Source organism: Neopelma chrysocephalum, unplaced genomic scaffold (assembly GCF_003984885.1).
Source record: "Neopelma chrysocephalum unplaced genomic scaffold, ASM398488v2 Primary Assembly neopelma1_117, whole genome shotgun sequence".
In the NCBI taxonomy this organism is placed as follows: Eukaryota; Metazoa; Chordata; class Aves; order Passeriformes; family Pipridae; genus Neopelma; species Neopelma chrysocephalum.
In genome coordinates this window covers 976,025-991,094 of record NW_020897779.1, presented here as the reverse complement: position 1 = coordinate 991,094, position 15,070 = coordinate 976,025, and the positions used below count along the sequence as shown (strand labels likewise).

The window sequence follows — 15,070 nt, the reverse complement described above, 5'->3', positions numbered from 1 at the left end:
GGGAGTGATTCATCATCGTAATTTAACCTCCCCTTCCCTTTTTTGGGGAAAAGAAGGATGGGTCTAGCACCCCAGAAAACAAGCATTTCTGGTTCATTGTGATGGGGAAAATTTTCTGGTCTAATTTCATGCTCTGCTCATCTGCCCTAGAGCTTGTGAGAGCCCAGCTGTCACCTCAGGCACATCCTGGATGAGAGCAACTGCTGTGAGATCTTCTCTTTGCTGGGCAAGACGGTGTTATTCTTAAGTTCACTTAAGCTAACATGAAAATGTCAATGGAGACATGGTGAACTTTGCAAGTTGATTAACAACCCTTAACAGCCTACATTTTACCTGGACTGCAGTGAAACTTTTACACCTATGTGCTAAAAACCCAACCACTCCTTCCCCAACACCCCTCTCCCCACTTTATCACCCAGCACTTCCCATCTCATGGAGCAGTGCATTCATGGTCCATCTTCCCAACACCCATGAGGCCCAAATCCAGAGACCAGACCTGGCATTCAGCATCTTGCTAGAAGTGAAGCCACCTGCCAGTACCTGCAGAGCAGGGGAACCAAGCTACAGCCCCCTTTTCACACAGGTCCTGCTCCCTGTCACTTCTCTGCGTGCACCAGTGCACTCTGCATCCACCACGCACTCTGCAGATGCAGATCCATGCTGGCTTCAGGGTGTTGACAACTTCAGAGGTGTTTGTGTGGTTCTTCGGGACGTGCCCTCTCTTCCATGGGGTTTTGCTAAGCACTCTGTTCCCTCCTGGATTTGAGTGGCCCTGTGTCAAACAATGCCACTTGTAGATTCAGTGTGTTGCAATGAATGTCCATCCTGTGATAAAATGATGCTTCAGTCCTGCCTACAGAAAGGTGCCAGGATCGTCTGCTGGCATGAGATGAGTACACCAAAGCACTAGGATCTTCTGAGGAAGGCAGAAATCCCATTGCTTGATTCACTTCCCATTATATATAGACAGCTTGTAACCTCCACAATCTCTTCTTGTTTGTTTGTTTTGGGCAACAGGAACCACTTAATTTCAGTGCCAACCATCTCTCCCTGCCAGAGGCAGCAAAACACAGCTCCCAACACCCCCACCAAAGCTTGCTGCTGCTACAAGTGCCACCGTGCTCTGCAAAGAGCTCTGTCTTAGGCGGGACCTGCTGGGCTCACACTAAAAATTCAGATACACTTCACAGGGTGGGCAATATGCCAGGGATTTAGGTTATACTCAAAGCAGATGCTAGCTCTAAAATTCAGAGATCTCAAGGAATTTTAACTCCCCTTCCCCCCAGAACACCTGCTTTCCCAGTTGTGTAGCAAACGGGAATCTTTCTCCTGGTCTACAAAACCTCACCCCCTTTCCCCCTAGCTGAGATCAAGTGTGTTCATGGCAGAAGATTGTAATATTTGTCAAATGGAGGAGAATAAAACTGGCTGGATCAAACAGGATAAAAATCATTTGGGTTGAAAGGTTTCAGGTTCAAGCCTCAAATAAATCATGAAGGTGAAAGCTGAGAGAAGAACCTAAATTCACCACCCTGTCTCAGAAGAAACTGAGATCAGGTTTCTGCTATTTGAAACACTCAGCACAAAAGTGATGTTAGAAATCCTACAGCCTGCAAGTGAGCTCTCAGGGGGTCTCTCTACCTCTTTTAAACAGAATTAAACTGCATCAGACTGGGATAGACACTGATTCAAATCTCAGTAGGAAAAGGGATAGCTATAAATAAACAAAATCGCCTTCCTTCCTTGGGTTAATTCACCGCCTGCAGTTCAGCACCCTTTTGCCAGCCATTGCCTAGGTGTTCAGCCAACCAGCTTGGAAAATGACCAAAGGAAACTGAATTCTTGGTGTTCCTGGTTTTAGGCACCCTGCAATGCAAGAGAGCTTGCTCCTTTCTATTTAACAGAGCAGGAACAAAGGAAAGGAGTCACCTATTTGGAGCGGAGCTAAGGCACTAATGATGCAATAGGTGAGGAAAGAACAAACACAGCAGGAGGACAACTTCATTGTTCTCTTCGCTCAATTCCCTTAAAAAACCCAATGTTATCTCTATAGAAAAGGAGGAGCTAATAGAGCATATACAGTATCCCTGTTGGGGTTTCATTTTAAGGTTATTTTGTTGTTCTCCCAGAGAGATTTGTTTCAGATATCAAAGTTACAGAAGCTGTTTCTAAAGTGGATTTTGGTGAATGCAGGCAGAGTTATCTGAGCAGCTCTGGCTAATCACAGCTTTGAGTGGATGCCTGTTTTGTTGTTTTTCCCTGTGGTTTCCAAAAAATAAGAAGCCCGTCTCTATCACTTTTTGGCATGTTACTGGGATAGGCCACCGAACTGTGCTGACCCCAGGGATGCAGTCTTTCCCTGTTCACAGCAGTGGCAGTCCTGACGTCATCACAGCTTGATGAAGATCGATGATGACTGGCTCATCTTCTGCCCAGTGTCATTGAGGGGGAAAACACTAGAAATGGCTACATCCACAATTCCTTGGCAGAGCTCTGCATACAGCTTCCTAAGAGATGAGAGAGACAGAATCATATACCCAGGCAGGACAAACCAGCAGACCCCCAGCCAATTTTTATGTAGACATGCATTTTCCTAGCAGGATCTACACAATCCTACTCCCATTACAAGGAGCTGCAGGGTGGCAAACAGGAAGAGGGCAGCATCTCTTCCATCTCCTCCCTGCTTATACCAGCAACCATCTTCTTTTTCAATGGTGATCCTATTCCCAATATTGCTCCCTGCCAGATGGGACCACAAAACCCATTATCTATGTTTACTGTCAGGACAGGCTTCTGAGCAGAGTCTCCACATCCTCAAGCCCCAGACTTGAGCCACCACAAGATGCTTGGGAGCAGACATCTCAGTACCCTCTGTACCAGCCTTCCAACTCAGGGAGTCCTGATTTACTACACCAGACCCCATTCGCATGGGGATGTGCCCCAGAGAGACTGCTCTGACACATTCATGGTTTGATGAAATGCTGTGCCGGGGTGAAGTTGTTCACATCAGCTTGTGACCAGGTACAGAGGCTTCACAGGACCCCCAGAAGCATGGGATGTGTTTCACTATGGCACAGCTCATACAGAGCAGGATTAGGGAGAAGAGAGACAAGGTGTTTGAGATGAGTTAACAATAGATTAATTTTCTGCTGAAGGAAATACATGTGTAACCTCTCTGAGCATGCTGGCATATGGGACATATTTAGTACCAAAGCTGTCTTTCCTAGGATTAAAAATGTCCTTTACTCCACGCCTTTGGGGCTACGTGACAGCAAGATATTTTTTCAGCTTCTGAGAATGTTATTGCTTTCAGCAGCCAATTTTTTCTCTTTAAATGGGAACTGTGTGATATGGGTGCTATAAACTAGAATAACCTTGAAGAGAAGCCTAATTTGGCTATTAGCCAAAACCTACCTCAGCTGCTTTCAGTATCTTCCAAGTGCCCATAGAGGCAAAAAACAAACAGGGCACTGCTGCAATCCAAATCCACCCAGCAATAGCCAAATTCTACCCATACACAAACACAAGGAGGTGCAAGGCAGTATTGCACCACGGTGCACATGGTGAACAGGGCATCCTGCACCAAGAAAGCTCCCCAAGCCCTATCCCTGAAACGGCTGCTGAACAGGCTGCCTGGTAGGTTTGACCAGAATTTTTTGTCTACTGTTAGTGGTGATCTAATCTAATTTAATCTAATCTACATCTAATCTGATCAAATTCTAGTGTACTGATGTACAGCCTGTTCTGTTTTGCTGGGGTTTTATATGATACAGATGCTCATTTAGCAAAGATGTCTAGTCTCCTGCAGTTGTCTCAATCACATAACAGAGCACCTCCCACTGTGCCTATGCAAAGATGTTCATGGCCAGGGCTGTTTGTCTGTCCCAGCCTCCCTGTGGCTAGTGGAAGCTTTGACCCAATCTCTAGAGCATCCACTGTGTGCTCTGGGGTCCTGCTGCCTGCAAATTTAGTCACTCACTTCCAGCTGCTGCCCTTAATGCTACTCATTTATTATGTATTCAGTGGCTCCACAAGAGAGACTGAGAAACGATCTGACCCCCAAAGCATTAAATGTGACACATAACTTCAGCCTAATAGTAATAAAAATGACCCAAGTTATATTCAAACCCGTTTGTTCAAAAACTGAGCTTAGTGCCCCATCTCACATGAGAAAGAAGCCAGGGGATACTAAACACAGAGACAGGAGCAATGAACCCAAATCAACTGGCACTTAGACCAGTGTTCAGTGTGGGTTAGCCTGAAAAAATCCCATTTAATTCACTTTCTTCCACCTTTTTCACTTGGAGTTGGAACATAGCCATGTTTTGGGTGCCTCATGTGAATGGTGGCATCACAAGAGTATTATGGGAACTGATTACTCACTGAGCACACGCTGGGGCCCCATTGACTTCTATTAGCCAGACCTTCAGCTCCTCATCCACCATGAAGTCAAAGCCAAAGAGCTGGAAGCTCTGGTAGTGAAGATGCTTCGTGCTGATTGCAGGCTCTATACACATAAGGCAGCTTCTGTGAAGGGAAAAACAGAAAGTCAACATTCAGAGCCCTGTGGACACTTGTTGCACTGCAGCTTCTGAGGGCATGTGTATAGTACAGTTAGGTAAAAGGGATTGCCCTGAAAGTGCCCCAAATTACAAGCTATATACAATACATGCCATGGTAACCAGGTCCCTGCAAGTGAGGTTCTGCAACCATGAAAATACACTCCTGAATTAACTCCTAAAGAGCTGGAGAGCAGCACCCTCCCTCACTACTGTATCACGCAAACTGAAAAACATGATGTACAATTAGAGCCTGGAGACACAAAAGGCTGCAGCAGGTCCCCAAGGAACTGCCACTGGACGCTCATTTGCCTCCAAGTCCCTCAAAGATTCTGTCATGTCTTTTTGGTGCAATCAACAGCAATGGGGTACTTACAAAGTAAATTCCTTCATGAAGGATTGCTTTGTCAAGACCTGGATTCTCTAAAGCACTGTGATCTCTGATATCTCTCTGTAGGCACTTTCTGTGCCTAGGAGGGAGCTGGCTCTGTGGACTGAGTACGGTGACCAAGGCAAATGCCATGTGCTGCTGCTTGCATTGGTGGGGGAAGCATCAAAACCCCACAGACTCAACTCCAGCTTCATTTCCCCTCTTGCACCTTATACCTTTTCTAATCTCAACCTCTCCTAGCCCTGTCTTTTGACCTGCTGTCTTCCCTTATCACTCCATCCTTCTCCAGCCACAGCTGGCAAAATGCAGACACATTGACACATACTACTGAGGAAACGGCACCTATGGAAGTGCTTTTCCATTGAGCAGTGACATTGGGGTATTTATGGCCTTTTAAATTTAAGCAACTGAAACCCTTCCCTTCTTGGTCTGGCTGCTTCCCTGGCTGTCGGTACACATTCCCTGTCACTGAAGGGTTATGTTTTCCTAAGGAGCAGGCAGTTGGCTACCTTATTATGTGTTTGATTTGCAGTAAGATGCCATTCTCAAGCGTTGTGTTCAGGGCATCCATCAGATACTGGTTGAACTCCTCAAAGAACATTTCATTCCCTTCCTCATACCGCCCATAGTTTTTGGAATATTCCTTCTGAATGCAGTGATTGGTCAAGTGGCAGGTTTTGTCCTGGAAATTAGCACTGTTATATGGTTCGGAAGAGGTCCGCAGGACACCCTCTCTGTAGAGGTAGATATTATATTGATGATCCACGAGAACCCAGCTCCTGGGGGACAAGAGAACAAACTCTAGTCTCAGTGGCTCAAAAAGAAACAGCATGAAAAAGAAAACTGGTATTACAAAAGCAGAGAAGGTTACCTGATGTCAAACTTGCGATGCCCTGGCTCTAAAAGTAGAGGATTCTCCAGGTATTTCTGAATCACGTGCACTTGTCCCTGCTCATCGATGAAGTCCAGAAGCTCTGTAGCCTCTGAAGAAATCAGGATCCCTTCTCCTGACATAGAAAGATGAAGACAAAATTAGGTAGAGGATCATTCTACCTTTGTTGGAGCTTTTTTTTCATGCTCCAAGTGGACCATGGCTCATTTGTCCAAAAAGCCATGCAACATGCAAGAACCTACGGATGGCATGGTGGCACGAGGGATAAGCCAGCTCAGCTAAAGTTGTCTAATACTTCTCTGGCACTATGCCTATTCTTCAGACATTTAGTTAACTTTTTGGACTAAACCTGATGACTTAGTCTTAATTTTGTGCTGAGCGTTTTGGAGGAAATACTGTGCAAAAAACCCCACACTTCAAGGGGGCATTGAAGGTATAATACAGGTTTGGAGCACAGGCAGTTTGATAGGATAATCCCATGAAAAACGCTCCTAGATGTGACTTCTGAAGGTCACTGCCAACACAGCCCTGCAGGTACTCTCAATGCTCCATGCTCTGCATACCTGAGTCACAGCTTCTCAGCCCTACTGACCTCCCATTCACCCCAGCATCCTCCACTGAAAGGAAGTCCTGTCACCAAAGTATCTTTCTCACCCATGCTTTATGCAGAGGGCAAGATTTTTTAGTCCCCTGATCACAGCAGAGCCAGGCAGAAACTTGCACTGGCACAACTTCAGGCTGTGCACTGGAGAAAGAAGGGAAAAAATATCCCTGTAAGCCAGTAAAGCCCCTGCAGTATGAAGATCATCAGGCACCCATTCTGCACTAGACAGATGGCGAATCAAGGGGGGGTTAGCTTAACTGTGCACCTAGTCAGCAATCCAGTGAGGCAGCAAAGCAGCTTATGTGGGGCAGCTGTTCCTTCTCTCAAAGAAAAGACCTAAACCTCTAGCCACAGTTGAAATATCTCAACTTTTAAGTCAGGGGATACAAACCCTTCAATTTTCCTGTTAGTGATGAATGACCAAGCTTCCACTAGACCTGTCCCAAGCCAGGGGCTGTGCCTGAGCTCTATCTGCCTTGGTAATCAATGTCAACAAGCTTTCTTCTTCATCAGAAGTAATCCCCAGACACTTAAAACTTCCCTCTAAAAGATTAACATGAGAGTCTGCTTTCCACTTTAATTTGCAGCAGCACACTGATGAATACAAAAAACTACTCTGCTTTAGTGCAGAAAAGATGGGATCACACTTGAACATCAAGTATGTGGAAAATGTAAACTTCCCCATCTTGGAGCAGACCACAGCAATGGCCTTTTCAATTACCCAGATTGATTTTTTGCCAGACAGTTTACCACACAGAAACATTTTCCATCACTGGCATAACAAAAGGACTCATCTCTCCTTCGTTCCTGATGAAAATAAGCATACTCTTCTGATGCTTCTTGGTAACAGCCAAGAGAGCAGACCAGCAAAGGAAGCCACCTCTGGCTTTCACATTCTCTTTTTGCAAGGCTGCATGAAAAATGACTCTGCAAGTATGAGTAACACAAGTGGGCTTGTTCCCTTAGAAAAGGCCAGACTGGGCTCTGCTGCACACATGGCAAGGTAAGTTTTTAAATGAAGCCATTCTAATAACGTGCTCATGATAACGCCGTAACAGACAGCACATAGCTATCAAAGCATTGCATCTACAGCTGTGCCAGCTACCTCATAGCTCATTATTTCTGTAGAGCGAGTGATGTAATGACCCTGGAACAAGGAAGGACACATTATCACTTGGGTATCTACTGCCCTATTCAAATTAAAGGGACATACAGACACTGCATTGCTTGTCTTTGCTCTGGTACCTTCCCCTACGGCTTGGGTGCAATTTCAATGTACTGAGCTCGTGGCTGCTCAGTTTCTCAGTGTGACCATGGGTAGGCCACTGGCACCAGGCATCTGAGTTTGGTTGAAAGACAAGCAAGATTTCCACCCAAGTGAAGCCAGGTTTAGCTGCAGCATGGGGAGCTGCGCTCCTGGCCCTTGATGGCTGCTGTCCTGCCTGCTGACCTCCTCCCCATACCCTGTTCTGCTCCCTCTTACCTCCTGCTCTCCCCATTTCCCTCACCTAGTCCCTACTGCCTTCTTCCTCCAGCACTTTCCCATACTTTGAGGTGCATGTGTAGAAATATGGAGGCCCTTTCACTGCCATGCATGTTCTAGGTAGCATGTGCACATGACAATGCTTGTCAGGAGCCCCATGCCACCAAGCAGACAAAGGAGAGCCCTGTGCTGGCTTGACTGGCATAGGGTTGGTAGGTGAAGCCCATCATAGACAGACTAGATATCAGCTTGGCTCAGCCAAACCCCGTGACTCTATGGATCATGTAAAGAGTAAGGAATAACAAGAAATAACTCATGGTGCTGGAGAATGAACCTTTGGCACCAGCTGAGGACTTGGCAATCCACACGTTGCCTTCTTTGCCTTCCTGCCGCCTGTTGTAAGCTGCCAAGAAGACTTCCCGCTCATCTGTTCTTGTGTTGTTTATGAGATGGTGAATTCCATTCTGTGCTGGAGCCACTGGGGTCTTCAAGTTTGTTGGGTAAATCACATATGACTCAGGGAACCATGTGCAGGACTCTGATAGCTCAGGGCTTGTCTTGATTAGCCTGGGTGAAGAGAGACAGGCTGTTAATCTCCAGAGTGTTTCCACCTGCATGGGCTCATTTAATAAGAAAAAAAATCATCATTAACTGGGTTTTTTTGCTTCATGAGAAATAGCAGTTTACAGATAGTCTATGGTAAATTATCATATTTTCCTTAGACCCTTGAAATTATGGTTTTCCTAAAGATATCATAGCAACCCCAACCCACAGCCAAGCACCACTCTTTGAACCAGAACCTGCAGGCTTTCATTAAACATTTTATTGATACCATGACACTAACAGCTGAGAAGTTTCCACGTACCTAGAGCCTGTGGTGCATTCCCTGCATCATCTCTGCACAAGGGAATTGAGGAGGTGTGTTTGCTAACACGGATCGGGGCAGGAAGGATGCAGTGATCACAACTGGCAAAAGGGAGGCCAGAGCAGTAACATTCTCTGTGCTGGTGCTTAGTCCTTGATCTCATTCGTACTGAGATCTGACCAGGTGTCCCAGCTGTGGATGACGAGCATTGAAAGCAAGGACATGGCTACATGTTTCACATCCCAAGGTATCTGGGATCCCCCTTGCACAATACAGTCTCCAATCTCTCTGGCACACTCCTTCTACCAGTAATGCCTGGAGATGCCAGCGAACTCCTGTTAGCAGAGCCCAAGCCTGTTTTCTTTCACTGTCAAGGGAGCTGCCTGTCTTTCTGAACGCTTGTGCTTTGCTTGAGGCCAAAAGCAGAGCTCATGACACGCTGACTCTCTTTGTGCATTTGTGCTTTTCTGTTGAAATGGCAGTCAGTCAGTGACACCCTAGGAGCCTGAGGAATGTCATTTGTCTTTGAGTTCATAAGTAGCTTGATGCATCATTGATTTGTGCATTTAGAAAGCTCAGCCAAGCTCCAGGTGATAAAAACAGCTGTGCAAGTGCTTTCAGCACTGCCTCTAGATAACGGGCCAAAGAGAAATCCACCTGAGGAGCGCCGTGGGTGCTTATTTAAAAAATATTCTGCCAGTTTCTGACAAACACCATCACCACTGCCAAAGAAGCAATTGGAAACAGGTTCTTTGCAGGGGAAGGAGAGGCCTTGGATCAGCACACAATCTGCAGGACTGCATCAGTGAGAGGCAGCACAAACCCTCATGTGGAATCAAACGCTGAAGGAGACCAAGAGCTCTGACATGAAGATGCCCTAATGGCTGCAGAGTTTGCACAGGGACGAGGGTTATCTACACTGAAAGCTCATCCACATTTCCCCAGGAGACCCTGGCATGGCAGGTCATGCAGAAATAACTCCCAGAGCTCTTCCTGGAAATGTCTCCAAGCACTCGTTTGACCAACAAATCTGATTAGCTAAAAGCATATTACTGTCTCATCTCTGTATGAAACAGAGAATAAAAGCAGTAGGTTTTAATTAAATGTCTACAAGGAAAAAGAGCAGATATGTTTGGGCTTCTTTTTCTTTTGATTTGGCTCTAATCTGATTCAATACACTCTATGGTTTCAAGTAGATATAGCAGTGGAAATGGCATTTCCCCTGAAGTTACAAAGATGCCTTTGTGCACAAAGATAGCTCTAGAGACCAGCATAGGAGTCTGAAGACAGCATATGGTAGGACACTCCCAGGGCAGCTGTTCTGTGAAATACCCCCCAAACAGGTTCAAAACTCGACAAGGGTTAGAAGAAAAACTGCCAAGCCCATGTAACGTGTCAGTGAATTTCTTACTTCACCAGAGATGCTTTGCGGCACAGCTTGTCTGCTCCCCTGTAGTAATTCACCAGCTGCACAAGTCCAGGTTCATGGCCTAAGAAAGGGAAACAAAGAGGTCAGACAAACTTCTCAAATAATAAAGGGAAAACAGCTGCTTGGTGCAAAGGACCTATGCAGTATGGAAAAAAAAAAACCAGGAGGTTGTTTCCTTGCCCTGCATTACAGAAACAGGCTGTAAGCTGGTACTGGCTCCTGCGGTTTCCTTCTTTTAGTTGCAAAAAACCATGCATTTACTCATTTGTTTTTAATCTGACACATCCATTTTGCAAAGGAAAGTAATTATTAGTAATTCACATTGGGAACTGGCAGCACCACCCAAAAATGTTCTCCATTTGCTAGTTTTTAAAAACTAAGATTTCAGTACTGTTAAATGCAGGTGGAGGATGCAGGGAAGCACACCATGATACAAAGATCATATCTTAGCAAAAGGCCTCTTTTCTTTGTCACGTACAGAATTCCCTCTTGGACCTGGTATCACAAAACACTGGGAAACATTTAAAGATTTGGAATCTTCCCTCCCTCTAGCAGTTTGCAGCAAGACCTCTTGGATAGCAGAGGTGGGAAGGAACCTCTGGGAGTCTCTGCTCCAACTCCTTTTTCAGTCAAAGTCTGAGTATCTCTAAGGATGAAGATCGTACTGCTTCTGTAAGTCCTTGTCCCAGTGCTTGGCTGCCATCCTTTGTCCCCTTGACTATCCCAATGGCCCCTGCTAGAGTCAGTCCAGGGTGTCTTAACCCTTTCTTGCACTAGGGAGTGCCAAACTGGTCCCTGTATCCAGCTGTTGCCTCACCAGTACCACATAGGTACCACAGAGTGCCAAACAGATGGGTACTTCCTTACCAATACTGGACTCCACACCACAGCCTGCCTTCTTTCCCTTCTCACATCACACAAACACTTGTGCTCAGCTGGAAGCTCTCTGGGAAGGACACGATGGCAGCAAGTGTCTGAAGGGTAACACAGATCTGGGTAACACTACACAGCCTCTCCCACACAACCAGTGCAGATGAACATGGGTGATGTGCAAGAGGCGAGTGATGCCTGGGGCAATACTTGGGTCACCAGTGACAGCAACTGACAAGAGCATCAATAGGGAAAAGCACAATGGAAAACTGCTCTGCTTTGAAATGACCTTGGACGAGGGGGAACCCCCAAGCATGAGAGTTACTTCCACCTGCACCCTCTTTCCAAAAAAAAAAAAAATGCTTGTGGGAGTGGACTGTAACCTTGAAAAAGGATTCAGAGTTTTAGTTATTCTCCTTGGTGTTTGCCTGGGAAAAAAGGCCTGGAGTAAACAAGACCAGGCAGCTGCAAGATCACAGAGTCTGAATATGTATTTTCAACCCCAAAGTCACGTCTCTGACCTTGGTCACTTTTTTATTCACAAATCTTTAAATATAAGACAGCTGAGAACCATCCTGCAGAAAAGATCTGTAACTTCAGGCACTTCAATATGCAGGCAGCATGGCCAGGTACTAATTTACTGAAAGAAAATAGTAAAAAACCTAAATTTTCTTTTGTTTCCAGTTTATCCTGGGGACACACATCCTCATTGGTTTCCTGAGCATCGCCATGGAACAGTGGGCTGCAGTGTAGAGTCTGGTGGCCAGCAAAGAGACCACGAGGCAGGAAGGGAAATGTTCTCGGGCATGTTGCGAGTTCTGCACCATGCATTTAGCGGAATTACAAAGCTGCCAAGGCACTGACCAAACTGGTGATCCTCCCGTAGCCAGCAGGGCACAGTCCAGCATCCTCTGCTACATGAGGCCTCTGCAGCCTTTTCCTCCTTTCCCTCCCCTTAGCACAAACTGCTTTTTTTGCTAGATGCAGACACTCACAGATTAAGAGCACAATCCCCCAAGAATTAGGTTATCAGTGAGAGCAACAGAGGTCCCTACAGCTGGACAGCAGCAGTGGTGCACGCTGAGAGTCCCCATTTCTACCCCTCTCCCAGTGACCCAGCTGAGCTCCTGAGTAATGCAAATCCCTACAGCTCCCTGAAATAACTCTGCTTCCACTGAGTAGAGCCCTTAGGAAAATCAAACCAGCTTTGATGCAACAGTTGCTCAGGAAGACAGCTTTAGGATGATGAACCAGAGAAGATACAGCTTTTTGGAAGATGTACCAAAATAACCATGTTATTTTTGCTCTGAATGTATATTGATTTCAGGCAACCAGTTCCTGCTATAGGACGATGGTTTAAAGAAGACAGTGCCAAAGCATGGTGCCTCTCCACAGGTTATAGATGTGTCTTGGCTCTGAGAGATGGTTTGAGTTTTCAGGCATCCTATGGCAACACAAGTTGAAGGGCTCACTGAAGTCCTTCCATCATCCGAGGACACTTTTGGAGGATGGAAAGGGTTAGTAAGAGATGTCCACAAGCCCATCATGGCTTGATGTGCTGTGCATGCCCACTCACATCAAAGAACTGTACTCATTCCGCAATGAGGCCTGATGCTTGCGGGCTCTCCATGCTGGGCACATTAAAGCACAGGTCTGCTTGCTGTGCCTGCTGTCAGCACGTGTGAGCAGCCTCACTGCTTAAGCCTCTCTCAGTGTTTCCCTGCCAGCTGCAGACACCCCAATGCTGGAAGGTGACCAGATGGCATCGCCATGTGATGGGGACTTTCCACTCACAAATGCATGAGGAGACAAGGGAAGAAGTGCTGAAGCTGGTGACTTGCAAATCTGGAAGAGCAATCAGAGCTGAGTCTCTACTGCAAGGCAAGGGGCTGCAAAGCTGTCCTGCCTCAGAGCTGCTGGAGTGAGGGGGCTCCTCCTGTTTTGACGTTACTGCAGCCAGAAACAGTGCTGCAAAATCACCCCAGGAAGAAAAAAAACAGGGCCAAGATGACAGTGCATCCCTGCTCCCCGCCACACCCTGCAACACTGCCAGTGCCTGGCTTGGCTCTCCCTGCTTGTGGGCAGTCCATAGCACTTCCCCTCCCTGCTCCTGGGCTCCGCACCATCCAGTGGGGCAGAGGGCCAGGGTGGCTGTGCTGACAGCCCTGTCTGTCATAGGACAAGCCTGCATAGGGCAGCTTCCAGGGCCCAGCATATTGGCAAGTGTGACAGTGGGGGTCAAGCAGCAGGGGAAAAGGTGGTGGGCCAGGGGGGTGTGGGATTCTACAACGCAAAGAGCCTCTGGAATTACCGACATCCTGCTCCAGGCAGAGACTAGTGCTCTCACCCCCACCAAGCCCTGTAGAGGCACATCCCCACCAGCCATGACTCTGGGGTAAGGATTTGAGTGTGCCTGGTTTAGACCTGTTTCCCCACCTGTTCCAAACACCAGAAACACCCCCATAACATGTAAGCTCAGCACCACAATGTCCCTGCCCAGCACCAGGCAGGGGAATGCCACTGGCACCACTGCACCCCCCACGAACCCACACTGTGTGCCTGAAGCCCCCTGCAATGGTGCAAACGGCGCCAAGGGCGTTGCTGCAGGACAAGGAGGGCAGTCCGGGAAGCAGGGCTCCACCCAGGGGGGGCCGGGATCCTGAGGTCTGCCAAATGCCAGATGAGGGGCCTCGGGTGATCCCTGAACACCCCCCACGCCACAGCACACCCTTCAAGCTGGGCAGGGGGTGTTCTGCGGGGTACTGGCGAAACCACTCTCCGGGAGCTTGGGAGGAGGATCCTTCGAGTCCTGGCTGGCATCAGCAGGGCCTGCAGAGCGACCTGCCGGGGGTCGGGAGGCGGCTGCACGGAGACCCTTCGGTGCCCGCCCTTTGTTTGGGCGACGGAGGCCAGGGCGGTGACCGAGCCCAGGTGACAGGGAGCCCTGCGCGCGGTCGCGGCAACAGGACGGAGACAGGGGCCGGGGAGCACCGTCCCCCAAACCGCGGGGTCTCTGCCGGGAGCGCCCTGCCCGTGCCCGCAGCGGAGGCTGCGGCGAGGACCCCGCCCTGCGGCGGTGGTTCACCGAGGAGGGGAGGGGACAGCGGCAGCCCCGGGCTGCAGGGCGACAGGCGGAGGACGGGCCCTGCTGCCGGCGGGGGCGGCCACGGTGGGGGGACCCTTACCCAGCCTGCCGAAGGGGAGCCGGTTCCTCTCGCCCAGCATCAGGTTGAAGCGGGGGTTGTCCCTGCGGAGGCGCCGCCACTGCCCGCTGGCCAGCAGCAGCCGGCTCACCTCGGCGTACACGCTGCTGCCCTCGTCCCGCACCACGAAGGTGTACATGGCGACGGGCGGGGGGGGTGGGGGAAGGGAAGGGGGGCACCCCGCCCTACCCCCGGCAGCTCACGGGGCCCCGCCGCAGCCCAGGCAGGGCCCTGCGCGGCCGGCGCCGCCCGGCCCGGCTCCGCATGGCCGGGACCGCCGCCCCCGCGCACCGCCCGAGGAGCCTGCCCGGGCGGGGACTGACCCGGAACCAGAACCACCCTCCTGCTCCGGCTCCTGCTCCGGCTCCTCCCCGCCCCGTGATGCCGCGGAGCCGGTGGGGGCGGGGCCGTGCGCCTCGGGCACTTGGCCCGGCCCCGCCGCTTCCCGCTGTGCCTGCGGGTGGGATTGCTCCTATCACCCGCTGCTCTCCAGTGCTCAGGGCCCCTCGGGGGTGCTTACCCCCCGTGTGGGTCCCCGCCTCTGTGCTCGGACACCCAGCCGTGGTGTCGGTGCTGTGCACTCGTGTCCCGGGGCTGCAGCCCAGCTCCGGGTGGTGCTTCAGGCCATGGGCACTGGCAGGTGGTGGTTGCCCTGTGGCCCCATAGCCTTGTAGGGTTGGTGCGACTCCAGCCTTGGTCTCAACCAGCCGGAGACACTGCCAGGTCTGGGCTGGCCCTGACCGCACACACGGGCTGCCGTGACCACCCCACGGG

The 15,070-nt window shown here is 49.3% G+C and overlaps 1 protein-coding gene across 2 annotated transcripts; it reads right to left on the bottom strand.

Moving 5' to 3' along the window:
• Nucleotides 1-359: 359 nt before the first annotated feature.
• On the bottom strand, nt 360-14,658 carry TTL (tubulin tyrosine ligase). 2 transcript variants are annotated; one of them, XR_003536446.1, is made up of 8 exons: nt 14,279-14,658; nt 10,206-10,284; nt 8,264-8,496; nt 5,822-5,957; nt 5,460-5,729; nt 4,384-4,527; nt 2,340-2,507; nt 360-825 (listed from the first exon to the last, which is right to left on the bottom strand). XR_003536446.1 is itself a non-coding variant. In XM_027696919.1 (7 exons), the coding sequence occupies exons 1-7, from the start codon at nt 14,433-14,435 to the stop codon at nt 2,390-2,392; spliced, it is 1,137 nt and encodes a 378-aa protein (XP_027552720.1). In that variant the 5' UTR covers nt 14,436-14,658; the 3' UTR covers nt 1,996-2,389. The 2 variants fall into 2 exon arrangements, 1 of the variants encoding a protein (XP_027552720.1); XM_027696919.1 differs by lacking the exon at nt 360-825 and having other exon boundaries at nt 1,996-2,507.
• Nucleotides 14,659-15,070: the final 412 nt, after the last annotated feature.

Bases quoted from the DNA above. Each gene is read 5' to 3' on its own strand.
- TTL (XM_027696919.1), bottom strand. From the start codon at position 14,435: ATGTACACCTTCGTGGTGCGGGACGAGGGCAGCAGCGTGTACGCCGAG. The intron at 8,497-10,205 runs GTAAGAAATTCA...CTCTTCACCCAG, and splicing joins CGCAAAGCATCTCTGGTGAA to GCTAATCAAGACAAGCCCTG. The intron at 5,958-8,263 runs GTTCATTCTCCA...TTTCTATGTCAG, and splicing joins GTCCTCAGCTGGTGCCAAAG to GAGAAGGGATCCTGATTTCT.